The sequence below is a fragment of the Patiria miniata genome, unplaced genomic scaffold (genome assembly GCF_015706575.1).
Source record: "Patiria miniata isolate m_02_andy unplaced genomic scaffold, ASM1570657v1 HiC_scaffold_1, whole genome shotgun sequence".
Classification (NCBI taxonomy): domain Eukaryota; kingdom Metazoa; phylum Echinodermata; class Asteroidea; order Valvatida; family Asterinidae; genus Patiria; species Patiria miniata.
In genome coordinates this window covers 35,645,606-35,670,322 of record NW_024037047.1, presented here as the reverse complement: position 1 = coordinate 35,670,322, position 24,717 = coordinate 35,645,606, and the positions used below count along the sequence as shown (strand labels likewise).

Here is a 24,717-nt window from a genome sequence, read left to right as displayed (position 1 = left end):
CTTAAAGTTGTCAAAAAAGCTGATGTTACAGATGTTGTGTGATAAGGAATTCCAGCATTGAGGACCAGACACTCAGGGACAGAGCCTTCTCAGTGTCACTGATCGAGAAGGCCTTGTCCCCTGCCCTTTTGAATGTGCGAGGATGTTACAATCCAGCTGGCATGGATTAATGCTTCTGCCCTGGTGGAGTAAATTAGTTTTGGAGGTGATTAAAATGGCCTGATAGTTGGATGCATGAGGGAACTGCACATCGGTTGTGTGGAAAGCAACTTTAAACTGTTTTGGTCAAAGAATTGTGAACAGAAAAGATTTCAGTACCCCCTTGACCACCCTGAATTTGCCTCTGTCTAGCAAATCAAACTTGATTTTGTGACCATAGAAAACGCTTGTGATGTTTACGCAATCTAACACAGAATTTTATCACTATTTCTGAGTAGGTGATATTGGAGATTATGCTAGTGGTCTTGTGGTGAACCGTCTGAGTGTCAGTGCTGATGTTCTCCTACCTCAACCATGCAGTGGTCCACCAGAGCAAATCACACCAGCAACCACAGGCAAGTTTATGGACATCAGACCAAAGCTTTGTGCTGTCTGAACTGTAGGGGTCAAGCTCCAAGTTCCCAGTTTCTCCATTTTACATCAAGTTGGAATGATTGTAGGCTGACGGTTCCTCTGGATGGTTCCTCTGGTTCCTTGTCATTTGATTGGTAGAACTCACATCATGTGTCATTCGTTATTACTGCCATTCACATCGGGGCTCAAAAAGTACTATCCACCCATGGGGAATGGGAAATACTATTCAACAGTTAGGATCAGTCTTGTTCCATGACGCGGTATTTGTGTGCAAATGCATGCTGGCTTGCGCGTTCAGTGTTGGACGTAGCGCATATTGTTCCAAAGAGCCGCTACAGCGTTGGGTTCAAACATTTTCGTGAAGGGGTGGTTTGGAAGAGAGCAATACATTTTTCACCAATTTTGTATTAAAATAAAAGTTCAAATATATCAAATGACAAAGATCTATATGTCAGTTATATAAAACAAATATTGAGTGGCTTTCAATTGTGAAATGAGAGGAATATTATTGCTCGGTAAAACCTGGACTTTTCCAGTTCACTCAGCTTCGCCTCGCGAAATGGAAAAGTCCATATTTTACCTTGCGATAATATTCCTCCCATTCCACGCTGATCCACTCAATATATGTATATTATATTGGTTTAGGGGTCGGGTGGTAAGACGTCTGCACTAGAAAGCAGGAGGTTGTGGGTTTGAGTGATTTGGTTCCAACTTTTACTCAGGAGGTAACACACTGAGTATACAGTGTTTATAATCGGTGAAAGGCAGAACCTAATACTGATCCAAATGTTTAGTTTGAGCCAGAAATACAATGGCAGAGTTTTGATCGTTTTAACCATAAATTCTGTAATACAGCATAATTAGTGACACCTTTTTTTGTTTTTAAACAGGTTGCAGTTCACTTGCTGTACCATCATCTGTCGCACCATTCTGTTCCCTGGATCAGTCATGCCTTGGGGTTGGTTGTTGCTTGAACTTTGACCTGGGCATAGTTCAGAGGTCATTTTCTGTCTGGGTCAAGCTGGATCCTTGTGCTCGCACTTTCTCATTTGGATTTGAGAAATGGAGTCACGTTGAGACGATTGGCATACAACTACTGCAGAGTAAGAACAATTCCATTGTCTACCTTTTTGCTTCCAAAGAGACACTTTTTTCATTAACATTTTTAATGAGTGTAACTAAAAATTTTCAAAATAGTTTAGCGTCCCACAGATTAGTTATTAATTGAGACAGTGATATCAGGGTTCAACCTTAATTTTTTTTTTCACTAGCCAGCCGGGCTACTGAAATAGACTCTTAACTAGCCCGCGGGCATTTTCCCTAGCCCGCATGTTTTTCTTTTATTGAGTGTCTCATAAACAACGATGTGCACACATGTAAAAACGTGTATCCTGAGGAAATCTTGTCAGTGTTTTAAATAAACAGATCTAATAATTTAACCCTAAACAGTTATACAATTAGGCACAAATTGATATAGGTTTGCTTTCTGAATTTAAGGATGTATTTTTCCTCCTGGCCTTTCTGCTGTAGCCCAGTAATTGTTGACTCGCAACTGAAGGGAATAGTTTGACTAGCCTGCCGCTGTTTTGACTAGCATTTGGCTAGCGGGCTACCGCTAAAGTCGAACCCTGTGATATATATGATGAGGACCACTCACTGATTTGCTATGAAACTTTCCCTTTGTTTTCTCCTGTCTACTTTACAGTGGAACACTTTCCACCAGCATGCATTCACTCTGAGACTGTTATTATTTCAGGATATATGCAACTGTTCCCAATGTTGTTTCTGTTCAAAGTGAACTTTTTCCAAAGAGATTCTTTCAGCTGGAACTTGAATATTGGTTTGAGATCCCTGCTAGAGTGTAATGACTAAGTTTATGGTTATTTTGTTTCTTATCTCCCCAGCTCATTCCTTTGAGAAAAAGCTGGGAGTTCTGAAGATCAGGTAAGGTTGATCATTCCTAGGTTTTGTAAAGAGGGCAGGTATACGTGCAATGAAGATGGGGAGTTGTCTGTACACAGTTGCAACATTCATGGCAGACCTGAGTGTCAAAATGCTTGAGATAAGATTAGCCTTTTTTAAGGGAATCACAAGCTTGAAAATGGGAGTTGGTCTGTGTGGTGGTAACAGATTACATTCAGATTCAACAGATGTGTCTCTGCAGCAGCTGCTCAAAAGCTAGGTTTTACTCACCTGTGCTCTTTGTACAAACTTGATTTGTGATGTAGTGTTAGAGTGTAAAGATTGATTATTGTTATCACACGAGCGCAAGTGGGACACAGAATAATGTAATACGTCTGTGGCCCACAAGCCTAAGGCCGAGTGGGATAACAAATATATCTTGAAGCAAACATGATACACAGTAGAGATGCAACCTGCATGCTGTGAGTGGTTATCCAATTACACACATGCAAACACACAGTCGTGAATTTCTATATGCCCTAGGACAATGCTTTGTGTTTCCCTTTGTCCCTGTAATATGTGACCAGCTCCACAAAAAAGATTATTTTGTCGCAAAAAGGTTATATTGAGTTATATACATGGTTGGAAAACCCACAATGTAGCTTTCATTTCGTATATAACAGAGCTCCATACCCCTCCCATCCTGGAGATATGACACATTTGCATATTAATTACTTCCTTAGAGTTCAAATTACACAACTGAGAAAACAGGCTTTGAAATAGCTGGCTTTGTTGTAGAACAACAGAACGATGCACACAAAAATGGTTGTTTTTCCACTTTGTTCATCAAAATCAACATTTCTGAGAATGAAACCTGACTCTGTAGGTCTTTAAGATGTCATTTATGGCGCAAAATGAAAACCACATTTGACAAAATTGTTACCCTCTCAGTGTTGAGCAGGCCATTACCCAATAATGCTCAGCGTGACTTAATACCCTTTTTTGTGAAGCCGGTCACATATAACACTCTCCCATAGACTAAGCACCTTTACCATATGATCGAGGACCGTTTTCAACAAAGACCCAACGCTCGAGGACTGAAAGGATCTTTTGTTCTCCCATTGTGTGTCTGTTCTCTATCGTAAAGCCATACTGTACACGTGCATCTTGGAATAGTGCGATACACAGAGTGCTATATTTACCATGGTATGAGGATAATATCACACTACTCTTGCCATGGATCGACCAATCAGGATCCAGGATTGTTTCTATGCTACATTTAACTTGAAATTTCCTCGACAATTGTCTATGTGCATGTAGGTATGATGTAGAGCGGCCCCACAATACTATCTATGATGTGGATCTAGACATCAGCTTGTGTTGGCAGGGTGTGTGTGATGAACCCATCGTCATTCTCAGAGATGAGATGTTCTCAGAATCTCATTGTGATGATCAAGGAGGAGGCAGCACCACAAGGAGGAAGCGAAGAAGTGTGGACGACCTGTGAGTGGACTTAAAACTCAAAGTTTAATCAGAACTAAGCTCTTTCATTTCAAAAGTGTTAGTCAAAATGACACATCCCATGAGAGTACGTGTATGTGTAAGGTTAAAGGTAGAGTAGACCATTTGTCATTTGTCCTTTTTTTTTTTCGTTAGAAGCAACAACTGCTCAAAATCTAAAGAAGGATGCTTAACAACTGATGAAGTTTTAGCTATGTGAATGCTGTATATTCTGAGAAAACAATATTCCAGGATGTCGATTTCATTTCAAAAGTTGGCAAGTCATTTTTTGAGACACGTTTTCATGCAGCCGATTGCAACTTCGCGATGATACGCACTAAGCCGACATATAATAGCAATCGCATGCACGCGTCGTGTCAACACTAGCGAGCACCCATCCATGGATTCGCCCAAATACAAAACCAAGTGCTAATGGAAATTTCCAACAATGTGTCACTAGACGCATCTTTGGAAACAACCTTCTTTTATTGTTTTCTTCAAAATGACAGCATGCCAGAAGGAATAAATTCACAGGGAGTTTAGTGCCATTACTATCTTTAAACCAAGTAAACTTTTCAACAATAATTTGGTAAGTTTATGAATACAAGTAGCTGCAAATGATCTACTCCACCTTTTAAAGGAGTCAATCACTTCAAAATACATTGTTGTATTAAAAATTAAGAATTTCAAGAAAGGTCCTTGATAATGTAACAAACGCAAGAATAACAGTCATTCACAAGGTAAAGGATGTCATTTCAGGGAAGTTTTAGGCAATTTTTGATAAGGTAGTTTCAGCTTTGTAGGTTCTTTACCTACTTCTACTTGAAAGCCTTTCACCATCACATCTCAAACCCTTGGCCTGATTTGGATGTATTCAAGAGTCCATTAACTATCATTCTTGTCACAAATTTCTTTGGTGTACTCCATGTAATGCTAGTGAATCTGCTGAGGAACTGGACAGCACCGAAGACCTGACAGCTAATCCTATAGACAAGGCCAGGGCCTACTTTAAGACCATTCTCAGTGGAGGCTCCACTTCGTATTCAGCGGAGGATAACGCCATGACTAAACTGCAGCCGGAGAAAGTTGTCAAGCCCAGTGAGTTTCATTCTTCTTGTTAGTCTGAAATGAATTTAAGATAAAGCTACAAACGTTAGTTTTAATAACCAAGTGTTGAGCTCAGAGGGGTCCTAAAGAGGAACCTAACTTATTTTAGTTGAAGGTTTTGCCCATCACCAGTACTGCTGCAAGTTGGGCATCTTCTCAAATAGTCTTTATGAGACAGAGAGCAAAAGTGAGAACCTGATTGTATTTGTTGAGTCTTGCCGCTAGGGGTATGAATATGAGACATAAAATTATATGGAAAGCTGTAGCTCTGGGAAAAACATATTTGTTTCAATAGACTCCATGTATGGACAGTAGACGGCGCTTTTGGAACAATCTTGAGAGCTCCTTGGGTGAGACACAGTATGTGTACGTACTGGTTTCCGAGTACGATGCGAAGGAAGATTGATTAATTTTATTCCGAGTATACTCAAACCTGTGTCTACTTTTGTGAGCATGAGGAGTATGGCAGCAATGTTCTCAAGTCCCTCCCCGTAATCGTCCAACATCTTTCTATGTACGGAGTCCATGGGGAATAAAAGTGCGATGAAGCAGTTATAAATTTGAGGTTGTATTAGTGATGATTAAGCTGATGGTCCAACTGTCTGAGGTATGTATGGGTATTTCAGTCGAGCTTTGTCATTGTTACAGGGATTGCTGAATCAGGTACAGCAAGCCGTCGCTCCATGGGTCTTCTCATCTTTGGTGATGAAGATGAAACTCCTGTTACCGGGAGAAGGAGAAGGGACCTGTCACTCTCAGTGACTGCAGGTAATACTAAAAGATGAATGGAGTAGTGAGTGATAAACATGTATTCATAAATACCCAAGACATTTTACCCATTCCTATGGGTTGATAGCCCATCATGATAAAGACATAAACAATTGATAAAGACATGGCTGGCTGGGCTAAAACACTTTTCCAGTGTCACAAGAATTTTTGACTCCTTTTAAATCCGGTGCCAGCACCGTTTTATTGGTTGAACGCTCGCAATCCTCACGTAGGCATACGCATCACACACATACGCATCAGTGAGTCAGTATTTCATGGTCCTAAATTCACACTACACCGGTACATCTGCGTTGTGTACGGGGTTCGACCTTAACTTTTTTATTCACTAGCCAGGCGGGCTACTGAAACAGACCGTTAACTAGCCCGCGGGCATTTTTACTAGCCGCATGTTGTATTTTATCTTCCTATCCTTCCATTTTTGTCGTATCCTAATAATTTTTTGACTCGCCAGCCTGGCTACTTAGGAATAGTTTGACTAAACCGCCCCTGTTTTGACTAGCATTTGGCTAGCGGGTTTCCGCTAATTTCGCATCAATCTCCTGATAAGGAGTTGTTTACCAGAGGGCCTTACCATTGCATAGCCAGAGGGGAGGTTTGTTGATCGAAATCGTTTAACAATTATAATTTTTGACTTGTTTTGAATTTTGGACCAGTTTTTTTACCGAAAAGGGTAATGTTCTTGGTCGGTATTGAACACTATGTTTAAGACTAGCTGAATCTGGATGCTGATAATTACCCTCGCCTTTGGCTCGGGCTATTATCAGCATCCAGACTTCGTCTTGGGTAATTATCAGCATCCAAACTCCAACCGGTCTTAAACAAAGTGTTTAAAACCTCCAAAGCACACATTTATTCCCTTATTATATGGGGTTCATCTGTTAACCTCGGGCTTTGTCTCCAGTTTTGCTTCAGGAGATTTTAGACCCCTGACTTTGGAGATTCAGCTCAGTATGTATCCATGTTGTGCCCAAGCAACATCAAGTCCTATGAGACACAGTTAAGACCATTTCCATTTGGTTTAGACATGAAGAGCTTTATAATGATTCTCCAAACTGAGATGAAGCTGAAGCAGGCAATGAACCCGAAGTTTGGTAAATCCTATTAAGATGTATGACATCCGCTTGGAAGGTTACAGGTTCAATTCCACTCATGGCAGCACGTTTAATGATATACAGTCCAAGTGGTGTGCTTGTTTTGTTTCAGGGGGAGCTAGCTTGTTTGACCTTAGTCTCAGTCCTGGCGCTGACTCGGGCACATGGCAGGGCGATGTCATTATTGGTGGAGGATTAACACGTATGTACTTTTCAATTATAGGAGCTAGATTACCCAAAAAAGTAACATGCATTTCTAGTTTACCAAAGTGAGATTTCCCTCTGCAAGAAACCTTCCAGAGACTTAAGCTTGTTGCCAAAACATTTTCTTGTAAATGCATTTAAAGGGCTATAGTTTGTCCCATAATGCCATACATATCATCGCTCCATCATATCATCACGGCGTCACTCCATCTTTGGTTACATTGGTCGACTCCCTATCAACACCCCAGCACATGCCGCCCTCAAGCTGTTCATTGATGCATCTACAGGAGTCAAGCTTGATCGTGGTTGGTCACGACCACGCGGCCGACCCCGAAATACCTGGGTGCGACAACTTGAGGCTGACCGTGCTCTGTCAGCCCCTGCCCTGTTGCTCATCTCGACTGATCGATTGGCGTGGGTGGCTCAACGTCCCATAGCTGGATTTGGAGACTGATGATGATGATAATGCCATACATCACATTGATACATCCCTGCTGTTCAGATTGATTAGTATTAGAAAAAATAATAACTATTAAAGTACAGATTGAAATTTCACGGGTTTTTACCATGTTTCCTTTGAAATATTGACGTACTGATTATAAGTTATGAATTTTTACTCAGAACATTTAAGAGGTTCCAATTGGATGGTCAGCCATTACGCATCAAAACCAGTGGGGGGCAATCATTATAGAGTTTTTATCACAAGAGTATATTAATTTAAAGTTATTGCAGTATTGGAGTGCAGGTTATACATTGAAATGTCTTGTGATAGTATGTAATAAAGCTTTAAGGGATGTAGATTATTGGGAGTTTTTTTTTCACATCCTTACTAGTAGACACTTCCGCCTATGCTACATAACTTGGATTAATTTTGTTGACCCCCTGACCTCAAACAGAGAAAGGTTTGGATGCTCTTGGCCGACGTATTGCCAACATGACCATAGGGGAGTTGGAAGCCATGCTGGATCTTCAGAATATCGACCCATTCACTGTGGTTCAGTTGATGAAGGACCTACGTGCTCTCTTTAGGACCTTTGTAAGTTAAAACCATAAGGGCAATTCCACGGTTACTCACGTTACATTTTTGATGTACTTCTGAGTTTCCTTGGGCTGTAATTACCTTACTGAAAAGGTTTAATAACTGTTATCTCCATGGTAGATAGAGTAGACCTAGACCTACCTAAGCACCAAAGATGACATCCAGAAAAATGTGTTATGTATGATAAACAAGACGCACAAAATTGGTTACTCACGTTACGAAAATGTAAGTGAGTTTCCTTGGGCTGTAATTACCTTACTGAAAAGGTTTAATAACTGTTATCCCCATGGTAGATAGAGTAGACCTAGACCTACCTAAGCACCAAAGATGACATCCAGAAAAATGTGTTACATGTATGTATGATAAACAAGACGCACAAAATTGGTTACTCACGTTACGAAAATGTAACGTGACTAACCGTGGAATTGCCCCTAATCTTCCCAAATTCATCAAAAACAATTCCCCATTTTGGGGGATATTGGTAGGCGATCCATGCGTACCAAGTAGTGGTGGGCTTGTGGATTTCAGCGGATTTGGTCCTAATGCATTATGTGAAGCAGGGTCAGTGATGGCTTTTGGCGGATTTGGTCCAGTCCTTAGTAAAAGACACTAGGGAGTAAGGGTTAAAGTTCATGTCTCTTTGTTTAGTTTCTGTAAACTGCACGACTCATTATTGGATAAAACGTTCATATAAAAAAAAACTTCTTTGGTTTACTTTTGCTTAGCATTGAAAGTTCTGTGCTAACTCGTAAAGCACAGAATCTTAAGTCATAGGTTGTACACCTACACAAAAGCCAAAATTCCTTCCAGTTTGCCTATAACTTGTTGCCGTTGTGAGCTTTGATTCTTTGCTAGGTCCAGCAAATTGAAACCCTTATTTTGCAATCCTATTTTTCATTTCATTGGAAGATTGAGGAGTTCATTGATGTTATCATCAATGGCAAGGCAGATGACAACTTTAAGCAATTTGATGTCGTTCTGAGTGGGACCATTCCTTTCCCAAGAAGACATGCTAAGTTTTTGGAAGCTAGCTGGGGCATACCAATCGGTGGATTTATCTACTTAAAATTTGTAAGTACCATCATAGAGCATGTTTGAGAATTGATTAAGCAAAGATTGACTAATTACTTTGACTTTGAATTTTGATCCAAACCTAGCAAGTCAACAATGATTGGACTAGCCAAGTCACCTAGTTGTAGGTCCTTATCCAACTAGCTCAAGTTCAAAAGAATCTTAAAAAAATGTCATTATTAGGCAAAAAAAAAAAGTCTCCTGTTTCTGGTATGCGCCTGCGTCGCCGTAGCCATGCGCGTCGGTAAAATGAAAAGTTTTTTTTTTCAATGTACGAAAGTTTGTGAACAATTCATTTTTGGATTTATGGGCTCTGTGCACAAGTACCCCATCAACGGCCAGAAAAAGGAGAGTTGGGGGTGACCTAGACTGGTTCCCGATCCATCCACTGCGTATTTCGATTGTATCTAAAGTTATTGGAGGCAGGGATTAGTCTCGGAGACCATCGCAAGTTGAATTTCGAAGGTATTCGCGCGCCGCCGTCGCCTGACGCTCACTTGAAGAGGAGGTGGCTAATAGCTTTTGCACATTCAGGAAGTCGTGCATACTTCGCGTGCGAACCATTACAGTACAGTACTCGCACGTTATGTGTCCTGTCCGCGGAGCTCTCAAAAGGGGTAGAAAGCACCCTCTTTTGCTAGCGCACGGAGCCCATAGGATGACATATAGAAGTTTAGGTTTGAATTTTAAACAGTTTGATTTTAACAGTGTAACAGATTGCTCCCCATCATTCCCCATAAGGCCATGGGCCAAAGCCTGTAACGTTCGATCTCGTTTTAACTGTTTAGTGGCAACTTCATTTCCCAGTTATAAAGCTGTTTTGAACATGTTCATTTAAAACTGTGCATGCCATATTGTTTGCACATACCACATGACGGCGATCGCGATGCATCAGTGCCATTGTGTACCAGCCTTGCCTCCATGGGCGCGTGCGTGTTCCTCCACTAATTCCTGGCCGTGGGGAATACGAAAATTGCGAAGCTGACCAGCTATTCAAAGCGTACTGTGCACATATTTCGAAGACCACGCGCTCGCACGTTATCTTCCGCATGTCATGTCACGTACAGACATTTTTTTCCAAGACTGCGCGATGTCTTTTCTATATGGATTCTGAAAGCCCGTTTTACACCCAAAAAATATGTATTCTGGGTGAGGGAATGGAGGGAAAAAAACTGTGTGTTACTTATTAACTTGAAACTGAATTGACTAGTGATTGATATGTGTTGTAAAAGGGACGACAGAGGTACGTACATTTAATATAAGTCCTTACTAAATAATGCCACGTCAAAATCTCAACATGCTCATGTTTGAAGGGATTGATTCAAAAAAAAAAATAATGTTCAATAATGATTTATATTATTCATGCTGACTTTCTATTTATCTGTGTCATGTTTGAAAGCATTTGAACATAAAACATAAAAGTTATGGCAAAAGATGCTATTTTCGACCAAAAATTGGCAAAATAATAAGAGAAACATTTTGTCATAAGGTTAATGCGCAATCTGGGCCAATGTGAACAACCAGATTCAGAGTCAGCACTATCAAATTAGTAGAGTTGACCTTATTGCAAGTTGACACCAGAAAGTAAGACGAACCTCAGCTTCTAGACCTGATACAGATTTTGGCCCATGACATACCTAGTCTGGTTAATACGGTATTTGTATCAATCTTTCTGTTTGACAATCATTGATCCACGAGTGGTGCTGCATATGCTGACACACACTGACTCTACAACATGGCATCAACATGGAAAAGGGCCTTTTTACAAATGTTTAGAATGAAATTCATATAGAATTTAATGGTAGAAGTGCTAACAATTGTCTCACACTATTGATGTTTTTTCTTGTTTCAGCCATTGAAGCAGGAGGATTCTTTGACATGGAGATACCAGTATCTGTTGGCCTCGTGTCCATGAAAGCACAGGTAGTATTAGAATATTGAGACTATTTCATTCCCAGTCCATTATTGCAAAGGTCTTGTCATTAGATCCAAATTACACTTGTAAAGATAAATAAAATATTTCATATCAATCAGGGATGAACATCTTCCTGCGACTTGAGGCTTCTTTTGAAATAGTAAATAACATATTGGCACCATGTATGTACTTTTTGTCTCGCCTGAACGAAGTTCAGGAAAGAGACCATGCAATCACTATGTATGTCCGTCCACATGTACAGGGTGAGTAAAAAAAAAGCGGAACCCAAACCCCAAACAATATATTTGGAAAGCCAATTTCATAAGCTACTTTTAGATGGAAAAATTACTGAAATTGGTCAATCCGTTCAAAGAATATCACCATTTAAACCCAATGACCCCAAAACCTGTCTCGTCCAAAAATGCGATTTCAACAATCGTCGTCACAATTGTCTTCAAACATCACCAGCGATGAAATCTTAGTTTAAACGTTAAGAATATGCAACAAAGTCCTTTTGAAGGCCCGTCTTTTCAAAAAGTAGATTTTATACATTGTTTGCCTAACCAGGGTTGTTAATCAAGATATTGTGTACTACAGTTTGTGACAGTTTTTGAAACAAGTATTCTGTGCCATTTTCTTTGTTGTTCCAAACAGTCAAAACACACAATAAATTGCTTTTTTTGGACGAGACAGGTTTTAGGGTCGTTGGGTTTAAATGGTGATATTCTTTGAATGGAGTAAGCAATTTCAGTAATTTTTTCATTTAAAAGTAGCTTTTGAAATTGGCTCTCCAGTCATTATTATTTTTGGTGCTTCTTTTTTTTTTAAATATGAAATATATTGTTTGGGGTTTGGGTTCCGCTGTTTTTTACTCACCCTGTATGTGCGTACGTGGTATTTTGGTAAACGTTTCGAAAAATTGGTCTCATTCGAAAAGTTGACGTCCAATTGGAACCAAATTTTGGTCGTAGATGCAAGATGGCAACCTTCATATGATACTGATGTCAAAGGTCACATACCAAGGTCAAAGGTCTTCTGAGGTCAAGTTGTAAAACGGGCTAAAAATGTAAAATTGTCTCATTTGAAAAGTTACATTCCAACTGGAACTAAACTTGAGTCATAGATGCAACATGGCAACCTTCATATGATAATGATGTCAAAAGGTCACATACCAAGGTCAAAGGTCATCTGAGGACACTAAAGTCAGAGGTCACTCTTTAAAGATAATCACGCAAGCAGGCGAGACGCGCGGTTAGAGACCCATCTTGTCCTTTATGCCCCTAAATTTTAGGCAAAAATAGCTTGATAATTTTCAAACTGACCCTTACACTGCCAAGCATGAACTTTGGTGTACGGTCATTTGTTTCCTGTCCTATGTTACCAAAGAAGTTGAGGGGTGGCTCATACTTGGCATAAATGCAAACATGAACATGAAATGTGTCTTCATGGTAAGCGTTAAATGTTATTAGCAAAAGTTGAACACATTTCAATTAGCATTTGGCTAGCAGGCTACCGCTAAAGTCAAACCCTGCCTTTGTATTGTGGTCAGTGTAGCGTGTGCTAGCATGCTGAGTATATTAAAGGGACACTATATCATGGAACAGCCCAATTGGGCCACAAAACGCGCTTTGAACGAGATGATGATAATCGGAAATAACTTTTAAAAGTAGGATATAAACATCTACACAACTATCCTTTCAAAACTGGGCGTTTTGTGTTATTCCTGTATTATGCGTGCGAGAACGAATTTCGGGGTCCACTTTTGCAACCCCATAAATTCGAGCTGTTTGGATGCTAGTTGTGATTTCATTCGTACGCGTAAAGTGTTCGCCTTTTGCGGACGTTGAAGAAACCAAAATTTTTTGCATTGGTGATTGGTCACTGCGTGCTGTTCCCGAGACACACAACGTGTATAGCGTACATGAGAACGACACGAAAAACGTATTCGTACTCTGTCATGTCCGATGTAAACAAGCGGGTTTTTTTTCGTCTTTTCTCGGGAACGGTAAGACATTAGGTTGGTTTCCTTTCAACCAGATGTTTGAAATAGGCCTTGTGAACAATCCAAAACATAACTTTTTGGGGGATTTCAGGACATAGTGCCATTTTAACAAGTTCTGTCTAATTGCTTCAATGATGTTCAGGAACAGTTTTACTTTGACACAAAGGAGTTAATTTGAAGTGTTTGATGTCTTTTTAGGGTGGCATAACACCTATGGTGGGTGCATATGTAAAGGGTGCTGTTTCTGTTGGCTTCATCCTGTATGGTGAGCTGCAACTGACTGCTGATGTTCTACACACTAGCTTCCCGACTGTGGCTGAGATTCTCTTCTCCAAGTTCCCACTGGATGTTGGGTAAGTGAGGTGGGAATGAGCAATTTAAGTATCCTTTAATATAAGCCATGGGAAATTCAGATAAATTATTCTAACACGCCTGTCGGACCCCAGGATAATATATATTATTATTTATATCAGGCTTCCAGTGGTAAAAATAAATCAGGGTATTGTATGCTTCCGTTAAAAAGTACCTGAATGACTGCCATATTTTGTCAATAAAGTACCCGGAGACTGCAATGTTATTGATATCGGAGTCATCCGGGCATTTTTGCTGGTTCCCGCACAATCTAGAGCGTAGAAAGTCACAGTCAACCAGTAAACAGGGAGTAGAACGCGGACACAGCGCTAGCAAGGTGTACGCGCACTGTTGTCAGCAGCCACAACTAGCTTCGAGCGGCGCAATAGTTGAACAAAATTTGAGAAATAAAGGCAGTGTCCTGAAGTTCTTGCAGATGAAGCTAGTCAGCTTGATATAAATAATTCTAATAATATTGGATGGCTTTGTTTCGGGGGATACAAGAATATATTGCATTCGCTATAACAATATTGCACTCGTCTTCGACTTGTGCAGTATTGTTATAGCTCGTGCAATATCATAAGTTATCCCGCGAGCGTGAGTGGAACACGGAATAATGAAGTGCATCTGTGTTCGGCCTCGTAGTATGTGGGACACAGATGCATTACATTATTCCGTGTTCCACGAACGCAAGCGTGATAACGAATTTATCTTCAAGCAAACTTGACGCACAGTAAAGATGGAACACGCATGCTGTACACCAACTTTTCAGCGGTTATCCTATTGCACGTGCGTGTTGTACGGAATTGTAGCGGAGTGCGGTATGGACCGAGGCCGTGCTACATGGTTATATGTAGCAGGGCTTGTTGCTATGGATCGACCAATCAGGATCGAGGATTCAAGTTTACCTGAAGATAAATTCTTATAGCCCCTCAAAGCCATCCAATATTGTATGAATGTTTGTTTAGGGGGTTTGACGGAAGGCCAGGGGTAAAAAGGGGACAGATTTGGAGTTTGACAGAAGTCAGTGACGGATAACACTAGCTCTTCTTTTAGAATGATTGATAATTTACCTATCCCTGCTTATCAAACCGTGATAGGAATAATACAAAGTAAAAGCAATCCTTAAAACTCCTGTAGAGGAAACGCAAATCACAGAAGTTCTTAGATTTTTGAGAGATATCAAATTCAATTCAATTCAATATATTCTTATCGTGTAAAACATGAAACCTGTCTCCTCGTTCTGCACATTCACATGATGGTGGGGACACTTGAATGAAACAACCCAGTAAAATCATGTGGTTCTGGCTGAGATTGAAAATCCGATCCACATATCTGCAATGATTAACTTCAAACGGTTGAAGGGTAAGACACTGAACACTTGGTCACTGTGGTTTGGGAATGCTTCAAGTAGTAGCAATCATAATAGTTTTAGATTCACCGAACATATTACAGTTGTCAAAATTGATCTAATTATCGCTGATGCACTTTTGTACAGATATTTTCTGGCCTCGCTCCCTGCATGTTTATCCGTCATCCATTCCGAGTGCCGCAAAGCCTTTGCGGATATACACGTCATCCGGTGCGAACTGATTAAAGAAATTAAACAAAGAAGACAGGAACATATATTGAGAATTACCTCTCCTACTTCTCTTCCTTTACATTTTCAGATTAAAGATGGACATTGATATGATTCCTCTGATCATTCGTCTGAAAGCTTTGGTGACGTTGAAAATCCCCTTCTTCGGAAAAAAAATTCTGTTCAAGAAGGAACTATGGCGCTACACAGCTCCTACTATACACAGTAATATATTTGATATTCACACCAAGCAGCCTGATACATCACCTCCGGAGATTGAAGCATACTCAACACCAGTGGTAAACAATTATTATTACGTCTGTGTTATTTTTTGGTCATCCCTCTTGGTCAACTCAAAACCTTGATCTTCCTGTTCTCTTTAGAAAAATCCAGAGTTGTACTCAACTCCTCACATGTCACTCACATGTCAATAACAAATAAATGAAGTCCATCATTGTCAAATCACAGCCTATTCAAGTGGATTGTTGCCAAAAGGCATTCCCTTCTCAATTGTATCCGTACTTGTGGCTTGACATGTGATGTCCTGCCTGGAACAGGCTGTTATTAAAGGTACAGTCCATCATTTGTAATTTGCGCATTTTGTTCGTTTGAGGCAACAAAAGTGCTCAAAATCTAAAGAAGGGTACTGCATAACTAACATTACGAAGTTTCAGCTCAGCTTCAGCTCTTTATTCCGAGAAAAACAGCATTCTAGGATCTCGATTTCAAATCAAAAGTTGCTGAATCATGTTTTCAATTGGGCCTGAATTCAGCATCCGATACACGTTCTCACTGAGCCGATTGCAGCTACACGATGTCGCCTACTGATCCGACGAATTATAGCAACCACGTGTGCGTCGTGTCAACGCTTGCGCACGCTTCGCCGAAAAACAAAACGAACTACTAATTTAAATTTCCTACAGTGCGTCTTAAGAAGCACCGTTGGAAAGCCCTTCTTTTGCTGATTTCTTCAAAATGACAGCTTGCCAGAAAGAACACTTTCACAGGGAGTTTAGTCTCCTTACTACACGTATCTTTCAACCAAGTATGTTTTTCAACACTAATTACATCAGTCGTTTTTTGGATAGCTGCAAATGATGGACTCCGGCTTTAACCCTTTAGTCACTGTATTGCCAGAAACCACCAAATCTATTACTCCCTGTAGTGGCCAGAAAATGCCTAAAGCACTATATGGTTTTATGAATTTATCATTGAATATGCTCATCCCATTACAATGTATACTAATGTGTTAAATACACATGCACGTACAAGCTTATTACATGTATATGGGAACATCAGGCATTCCTAGACTGTTTCCATACTTTAGTTGTTCCAGTTTGTACATTGGTGTCTCTCTTGAAACATCGGTGTCTCTCTCAAAACATTCTAACTGTTCGTGGTTTCTCTGATTCGCCTTCAAACAATAACATCTTTGTCCCCGTATCATGTTTTTGAAGCTTTGCATGAGTAATTCCATTCAAAGTTATTCAGAGAAAAAGTTCAAAGTACTTCCAAGTATTTACAGGGATGTAAGCCTCCTGCAATGGACCTTATGCGTAACGCCCATCATAGAGGGCATCTTTTGCTATTTCAATTCAGTACCAGTCAATGCACACAATATTCACTCATGTGTATCCTAGCAAAAAAAATGCATTGCCCTCCTAAGATGGCTGTTAGGCATAAGGTTGATTGTTATGTATGTACATATATACCTGTATACCGGTACCTCAAATTTCTGGCATAAATGTCAGAGTCCACTTTACGTCGCTGTATGTAATTTATTGCCTCAACACTCATTCTTCTTTATTAAGAAACTCGGTAAAGTTGTTTTAACATTTTTGTCCCATGAAGGATGCCTCTGGATCCACTAGGAGTGCAGCAGACACCAATCTGTGTGGTGTTGAGCAGGTTCCTGGACTAGACTACACAGAGCCAGCCTTCCAGCTGGAGATGGTAGCAGCTGATGACAAGAGCTTGGTGACATTCTTCTATCAGGTTGGGACGGCACCTGGAGGCAGCGATGTGGTCTCTAAGACAGAGTTTGGTGGACCCTTAGCTATCATTTCACAAGTAAGAAGTACCCTAGGTCAAGGGAAAGTTTGTGCCCAAGGTCTGAAATCTTGATTTATTGACTGAGACGTACGTCTGGGAATTTTGTATGGATAGTTATAGGTGTATAGGAATATGTTGTTTTGAGATCATTTGATATTTGTGAACTTCATTCAATAGTTGTCATCTGCTAAATTTTGAAGTCTGGATTATAAAGTAGTACACTTTCTGAATGACTGTTATATTGAAAAACAAATGATTATCTAGAAGAATGTCGCTATAATGAACACTACTATACTGAACATTTGGCTATACCGAACATCCCCATAGCTTCCATGCAGATTTGCACAATCAATACCAAATACTACCAAACCTTCGGAAAACGCATTCATGTTGTCAAATTGTCTTACTCAAAATGCTTCTAAACTACACTTGGATGTCAAAAAACGTTTATGAGCATTGTGAAGAACTACCTAAGAACTATGTGAAGACCTAGCACTTCAACGTCACTTCAACGTCAAAATCAGCACTGGTTGCTGCTGCCATAACTGCATTGGCTGCAATGATAAATGGAAGAATCGGTAACTAGTTTAAAACACTGGGCCAAAGATGATGTCGACAACATTTTTACTGACATGATCCAAATTAAAGGGTTCAACGACTTAATTCACACAATAAAAACTTGGTTCCTATTCTGAAATAAACAAATGTTTTTCGGTTGTTTATTTTACAAGTTTTTATCGCTCGTATTTATAATGAAAGCACAGGGTGTTTTCTACTGACTGTAACTGGTGTGTGCATGTGGTATATATGGCTGGTGAACATGCATGAAAGTGCATACTGATATCATGTAGTACCAACCGTGTTGGCAAATTTAAATTTACACCATTGGTGTCTATATAGGACCATCTGGTGTTAAATTTTACTGGTGTTGTCCTATATAGATACCGAATGGTGTTAAATTAACACTACAGTTTTTGCAGTGTGTACCCGGTACATGGATTGACTATTCCTCTAATTTAAGTCATTTCAGTTAATTAATTAATGGAAATTAATGAAAGCCCATTATGGGCTTCAATGAGAGACATGCTTGTGGTATTCCGTCGATTTGAAGGGAAATTATATGGATGCTACATGTATCTTTGAAACTTTGTGTAATGAAGCAGTGGAAAATCAATATAACAAATGACAGCTGTGCCATAAAATCTTTGGTGGACACTGTTATGTTTCCTATGGCAATTTTCTATTTGCTTTCTGTACTTTACTATAGGAAAAATTAATTAAAAATAAAAAATAGTATAAATTTACTCAAAAAATTGTAAATTGTTTAGTCCGTATTCCCTTATGGTTGATAGTGTTTGCTAACACAAATTAAACATGTACATTTTGGGGTATTGAAATTTGAACGTTTTTCTTGAATGTTTTTGTTTCTGTTTATAGATTCTTCTAGGAGGACATCCTCTTTACTTCACTGTTTATGCCGTGAACAACGGTGGAGGCACTTCCACAGCTACCTGCAGCCTGCCGACCTTCGACATCACCCTGCCGACGGGTCGCATCATACCAGACTTCACCTCCACCAGTCACCCGTACATTCTCCGCGCATCGGCCGTGGTGTATGATGATTCCGTCATCTTGATGCAGAAGGAAGGGGTTGGGTTCGGCCCTGAAATCTGGGGCGATCAGATTGTACCATGGAATACCATTGATATCACTGAGAGGGAGCACCTTGGATATTCAAGTGAGCAGAATCTACAAGATTTAATTCTCTCCTTCCACATGCAGGAGATATAAATTGATGATGCTTACCAACTCCTTTGAAATAGGTTTTGTGCTATGGCATTGAAATGTGGGGTGAAGTCAATTGTGCTGTGGTTGTTCCTTGAAAGTTAGAAGATACCAGTGTTGTAGTACTCGTACTCGGTACTCGTACTCAAGTAATGTTTTGTTGTTGAGTACTCGTACTCGATTGTCAAAGTACTTGTACTGGAAATGATAGTACTTGTACTCGGGCAGCAAAGTACTCTTACCCGACATGTCGAAATTGTACTCGATCATCAAAGTACTCTTACTCGAACAGCAGTACTTGGAAAAAAAATGGGCACGTCTGGACAAACACATTAAACAGCTAGTTGGAGTGGGTCTGTATATCGGTCTGACTGGGCCTGGGCCAATTACGCACAATGAACCATTTGCCGTATGGCCGTATTCGGAAATAAAAGTACTTCGTACTCGTATTTGTACTTGCACTCGGAATACAAGTACTCGTACTTGGAAGTACTCGTACTTGTACTCGGAGGTACAAGTACTCGTACTCGGTAACCTAAGTACTCGGCAGTACTTGGTCCTCGGAAAAAAGCACCCGACTGCAACACTGGAAGATACTGTAGAATACCAATGAGAATAAAATACAAAGAGCAGTATTTGAAAGAACTGCAGGGAAATGGTAACAGTAGTGTTTTGAGCCACTGTTGCCTCTTATTATTATCAAATCCAGCAGGAACACAGATTCCTTATATAAAGAGTTTCTAAAAAGTGAATTTCATTGGACACCTCCTAATTCAATTCTCAAATTAAACGTGCCTACCCTTGTCACCTGAAACAGTCAATGAATTTCACTACTTCACCGCTGCCAAGAAAGGCCGCCTCATCTCCAAGCCAACGTCGACCATCATCCATCACAACCCCAACTTCTGTGCGCGGGACTGCCTGGCACTACCAGAAACCCAATGTCTGAGTATCAACTACGACTATGGGGACTTCACCTGTGAACTGCTGGAGGAGATTGAGGGTCATGGGGTCGAAGTTCATGAGGTAAATATAAAGTGTCCCACAATCATTTGTACCTGCCTGTGTGTAGTAATTCAGTCTGTTGAACACATTATGGACCAATGAGTAGCACAAGTATTATTGTGTTAAAATCATCGTGGCTTTTCATATATTTTGGCAAGTTTGGTTCTTTTCATTTTGTATCAGTTTCCTTTTTCTAATTGCTTCTTGTTTTGCTTCCATGCAATCCGATAGGCTGACTGTGATGAGTTTATTGTTACCCTTTTTTATGCCCCGCGGCGAAGCCGAAGGGGCATACTGTTTCCGCCTTGTCCTTCCGTGGGTGGGTGGGTGGGTGGGTGGGTGAGTTTGTGTTACATACCCTATGTGGACTTGTGAACAAAAGAGGTCCACATAATGCAGGTTGTGTTAACCTTATGTGGACTAAGCCGTGTCCACATAAGGTTTTGCCCTTTCTGGAAAACAGGTTTAGAGGCATTTTTGGGTTAGGTTTATCCGTAGCAGAATGAAGAGAAACACTATAGGGAATCATAGAAAAAAAATTGGGTTAAAAGAGTTTTCACAGTTTAAGTAAAGTTATTTTTTGTACCGAGTTTTCTTAACTACACGAAAACAAAGCAATGTCCACACTAGGTATGTAATGTAAGTATGGGTGGGTGGGTCCGGACAAATCTTGTCAGCGTGATAACTTGAGAAATACTTAACATATGAACTTAAAATTTGGTTTGTGGATTGTCCTTGGTAATCCTAAGAAGCCTTTTGCATTTGGGGCCGAAAGGTCAAGGGTCAAGGTCACAGTGGCTGAAACAATAGAAATTTTGTCAGCGCGATAACTTGAGAAATACTTTACATATGAACTTCAAATTTGGTTTGTGGATTGTCCTTGGCAATTCTAAGTAGCCTTTTGCATTTGGGGCCAAAAGGTCAAGGGTCAAGGTCACAGTGGCTGAAACAATAGAAATTTTGTCAGCGCGATAACTTGAGATATACTTTACATATGAACTTCAAATTCGGTTTGTGGATTGTCCTTGGCAATTCTAAGAAGCCTTTTGCATTTGGGGCTAAAAGGTCAAGGGTCAAGGTCACAGTGACTTAAACAAACTTGAGAAATACTTTACATATGAACTTCAAATTTGGTTTGTGGATTGTCCTTGGTAATCCTAAGAAGCCTTTTGCATTTGGGTCTAAAAGGTCAAGGGTCAAGGTCACAGTGACTAAAACAAAAGAAATTTTGTCAGCACGATAACTTGAGAAATACTTTACATATGAACTTCAAATTTGGTTTGTGTATTGTTCTTGGTAATCCTAAGAAGCCTATTGCATTTGGGGCCGAAAGGTCAAGGGTCAAGGTCACAGTGGCTGAAACAATAGAAATTTTGTCAGCGCGATAACTTGAGATATACTTTACATATGAACTTCAAATTTGGTTTGTGGATTGTCCTTGGCAATTGTAAGAAGCCTTTTGCATTTGGGGCCGAAAGGTCAAGGGTCAAGGTCACAGTGGCTAAAACAATAGAAATTTTGTCAGCACGATAACTTGAGAAATACTTTACATATGAACTTCAAATTTGGTTTGTGTATTGTTCTTGGTAATCCTAAGAAGCCTATTGCATTTGGGGTCGAAAGGTCAAGGGTCAAGGTCACAGTGGCTGAAACAATAGAAATTTTGTCAGCGCGATTACTTGAGATATACTTTACATATGAACTTCAAATTTGGTTTGTGGATTGTCCTTGGCAATCCTAAGAAGTCTTTTGCATTTGGGTCTAAAAGGTCAAGGGTCAAGGTCACAGTGACTAAAACAAAAGAAATTTTGTCAGCACGATAACTTGAGAAATACTTTACATATGAACTTCAAATTTGGTTTGTGTATTGTTCTTGGTAATCCTAAGAAGCCTATTGCATTTGGGGCCGAAAGGTCAAGGGTCAAGGTCACAGTGGCTGAAACAATAGAAATTTTGTCAGCGCGATAACTTGAGATATACTTTACATATGAACTTCAAATTTGGTTTGTGGATTGTCCTTGGCAATTGTAAGAAGCCTTTTGCATTTGGGGCCGAAAGGTCAAGGGTCAAGGTCACAGTGGCTAAAACAATAGAAATTTTGTCAGCACGATAACTTGAGAAATACTTTACATATGAACTTCAAATTTGGTTTGTGTATTGTTCTTGGTAATCCTAAGAAGCCTATTGCATTTGGGGTCGAAAGGTCAAGGGTCAAGGTCACAGTGGCTGAAACAATAGAAATTTTGTCAGCGCGATTACTTGAGATATACTTTACATATGAACTTCAAATTTGGTTTGTGGATTGTCCTTGGCAATCCTAAGAAGTCTTTTGCATTTGGGGTCAAGGGTCAAGGTCACAGTGGCAAAAACAAAAGAAATTTTGTCAGCGTGATAACTTGAGATATACTTTACATATGAACTTCAAATTTAGTTTGTGGATTGTCCTTGGCAATCCTAAGGAGCCTATCGCATTGGGGGTCGAAAGGTCAAGGGTCAAGGTCACAGTGGCTAAAACAATAGAAATCTTGTATTTATTCTGAGATCATAGGGATTAGGGATTAATTCATATAAAACCTACAGAAGACACTAATGCTGTCAATGAACGTTCCATTTGACCAAGGTACATATGTAAGTTGATGTTAGAGTGGTGATATGTCATGGAAACAGTCACGGTTGCGGGGCATTTGTGTTTGTAAACACACCTGACTTGTTCTAATTGCTTCTTGTTTTGTTTCCATGCAATCCGATAGGCTGACTGTGATGAGTTTATTGTTACCCTTTTAATGCCCCGCGGCGAAGCCGAAGGGGCATACTGTTTCCGCCTTGTCCTTCTGTGGGTGGGTGGGTGTGTGTGTGGGTGGGTGGGTGGTTGGGTGTGTGTGTCCGGACAAATCTTGTCAGCGCGATAACTTGAGAAATACTTAACATATGAACTTCAAATTTGGTTTGTGGATTGTCCTTGGTAATCCTAAGAAGCCTTTTGCATTTGGGTCTAAAAGGTCAAGGGTCAAGGTCACAGTGACTAAAACAAAAGAAATTTTGTCAGCACGATAACTTGAGAAATACTTTACATATGAACTTCAAATTTGGTTTGTTTATTGTTCTTGGTAATCCTAAGAAGCCTATTGCATTTGGGGCCGAAAGGTCAAGGGTCAAGGTCACAGTGGCTGAAACAATAGAAATTTTGTCAGCGCGATAACTTGAGATATACTTTACATATGAACTTCAAATTTGGTTTGTGGATTGTCCTTGGCAATTGTAAGAAGCCTTTTGCATTTGGGGCCGAAAGGTCAAGGGTCAAGGTCACAGTGGCTAAAACAATAGAAATTTTGTCAGCGCGATAACTTGAGAAATACTTTACATATGAACTTCAAATTTGGTTTGTGGATTGTCCTTGGCAATTCTAAGAAGCCTTTTGCATTGGGGGCTAAAAGGTCAAGGGTCAAGGTCACAGTGACTAAAACAAAAGAAATTTTGTCAGCACGATAACTTGAGAAATACTTTACATATGAACTTCAAATTTGGTTTGTGTATTGTTCTTGGTAATCCTAAGAAGCCTATTGCATTTGGGGCCGAAAGGTCAAGGGTCAAGGTCACAGTGGCTGAAACAATAGAAATTTTGTCAGCGCGATAACTTGAGATATACTTTACATATGAACTTCAAATTTGGTTTGTGGATTGTCCTTGGCAATCCTAAGAAGTCTTTTGCATTTGGGGTCAAGGGTCAAGGTCACAGTGGCAAAAACAAAAGAAATTTTGTCAGCGTGATAACTTGAGATATACTTTACATATGAACTTCAAATTTAGTTTGTGGATTGTCCTTGGCAATCCTAAGGAGCCTATCGCATTGGGGGTCGAAAGGTCAAGGGTCAAGGTCACAGTGGCTAAAACAATAGAAATCTTGTATTTATTCTGAGATCATAGGGATTAGGGATTAATTCATATAAAACCTACAGAAGACACTAATGCTGTCAATGAACGTTCCATTTGACCAAGGTACATATGTAAGTTGATGTTAGAGTGGTGATATGTCATGGAAACAGTCACGGTTGCGGGGCATTTGTGTTTGTAAACACACCTGACTTGTTCTAATTGCTTCTTGTTTTGTTTCCATGCAATCCGATAGGCTGACTGTGATGAGTTTATTGTTACCCTTTTTATGCCCCGCGGCGAAGCCGAAGGGGCATACTGTTTCCGCCTTGTCCTTCTGTGGGTGGGTGGGTGAGCTTGTCTTACATATGCAGTGTGGACTTCCGAACAAAAGACGTCCACATAATGTAGGTAGCAGCGACGAAGTGTGGACTTGCCCACGTCCACACAGTGTTTCCCCATTTCTGGAAAACAGGTTTAGAGGCATTTTTGGGTTAGGTTTATCTGTAGCAGAATGAAGAGAAACACTAAAGGGAATCATTGAAAAAAAATTGGGTTGTAAGAGTTTTCACAGTTTGAGAAAAATGAGTTTTTCCACTGGTGTTCCTTAACTACACGAAAAGAAAGGAAAGTCCACACTAGGTATGTGAAACAAGGCTGGGTGTGTGTGTGTGGGTGGGTGGGTGGGTGAGTTTGTCTTACATACGCAGTGTGGACTTCCGAACAAAAGACGTCCACATAATGTAGGTAGCACCGACGTTGTGTGGACTTGCCCCACGTCCACACAGTGTTTCCCCATTTCTGGAAAACAGGTTTAGAGGCATTTTTGGGTTAGGTTTATCGGTAGCAGAATGAAGAGAAACACTAAAGGGAATCATAGAA

The 24,717-nt window shown here is 40.1% G+C and overlaps 1 protein-coding gene across 1 annotated transcript in view; it reads left to right on the top strand.

The window, feature by feature from the left end:
- Positions 1-24,717, top strand: part of LOC119733210 — a 199,410-nt gene that overhangs the window by 98,844 nt on the left and 75,849 nt on the right. Inside the window, 15 exon segments of the mRNA XM_038206800.1 lie at positions 438-554; positions 1,464-1,676; positions 2,478-2,517; positions 3,796-3,978; positions 4,913-5,073; positions 5,731-5,850; positions 7,075-7,164; positions 8,063-8,202; positions 9,115-9,280; positions 11,129-11,199; positions 13,392-13,546; positions 15,215-15,422; positions 16,975-17,193; positions 18,613-18,913; positions 19,778-19,986. Of these exon segments, the coding sequence (XP_038062728.1) occupies positions 438-554; positions 1,464-1,676; positions 2,478-2,517; positions 3,796-3,978; positions 4,913-5,073; positions 5,731-5,850; positions 7,075-7,164; positions 8,063-8,202; positions 9,115-9,280; positions 11,129-11,199; positions 13,392-13,546; positions 15,215-15,422; positions 16,975-17,193; positions 18,613-18,913; positions 19,778-19,986 (2,393 nt within the window).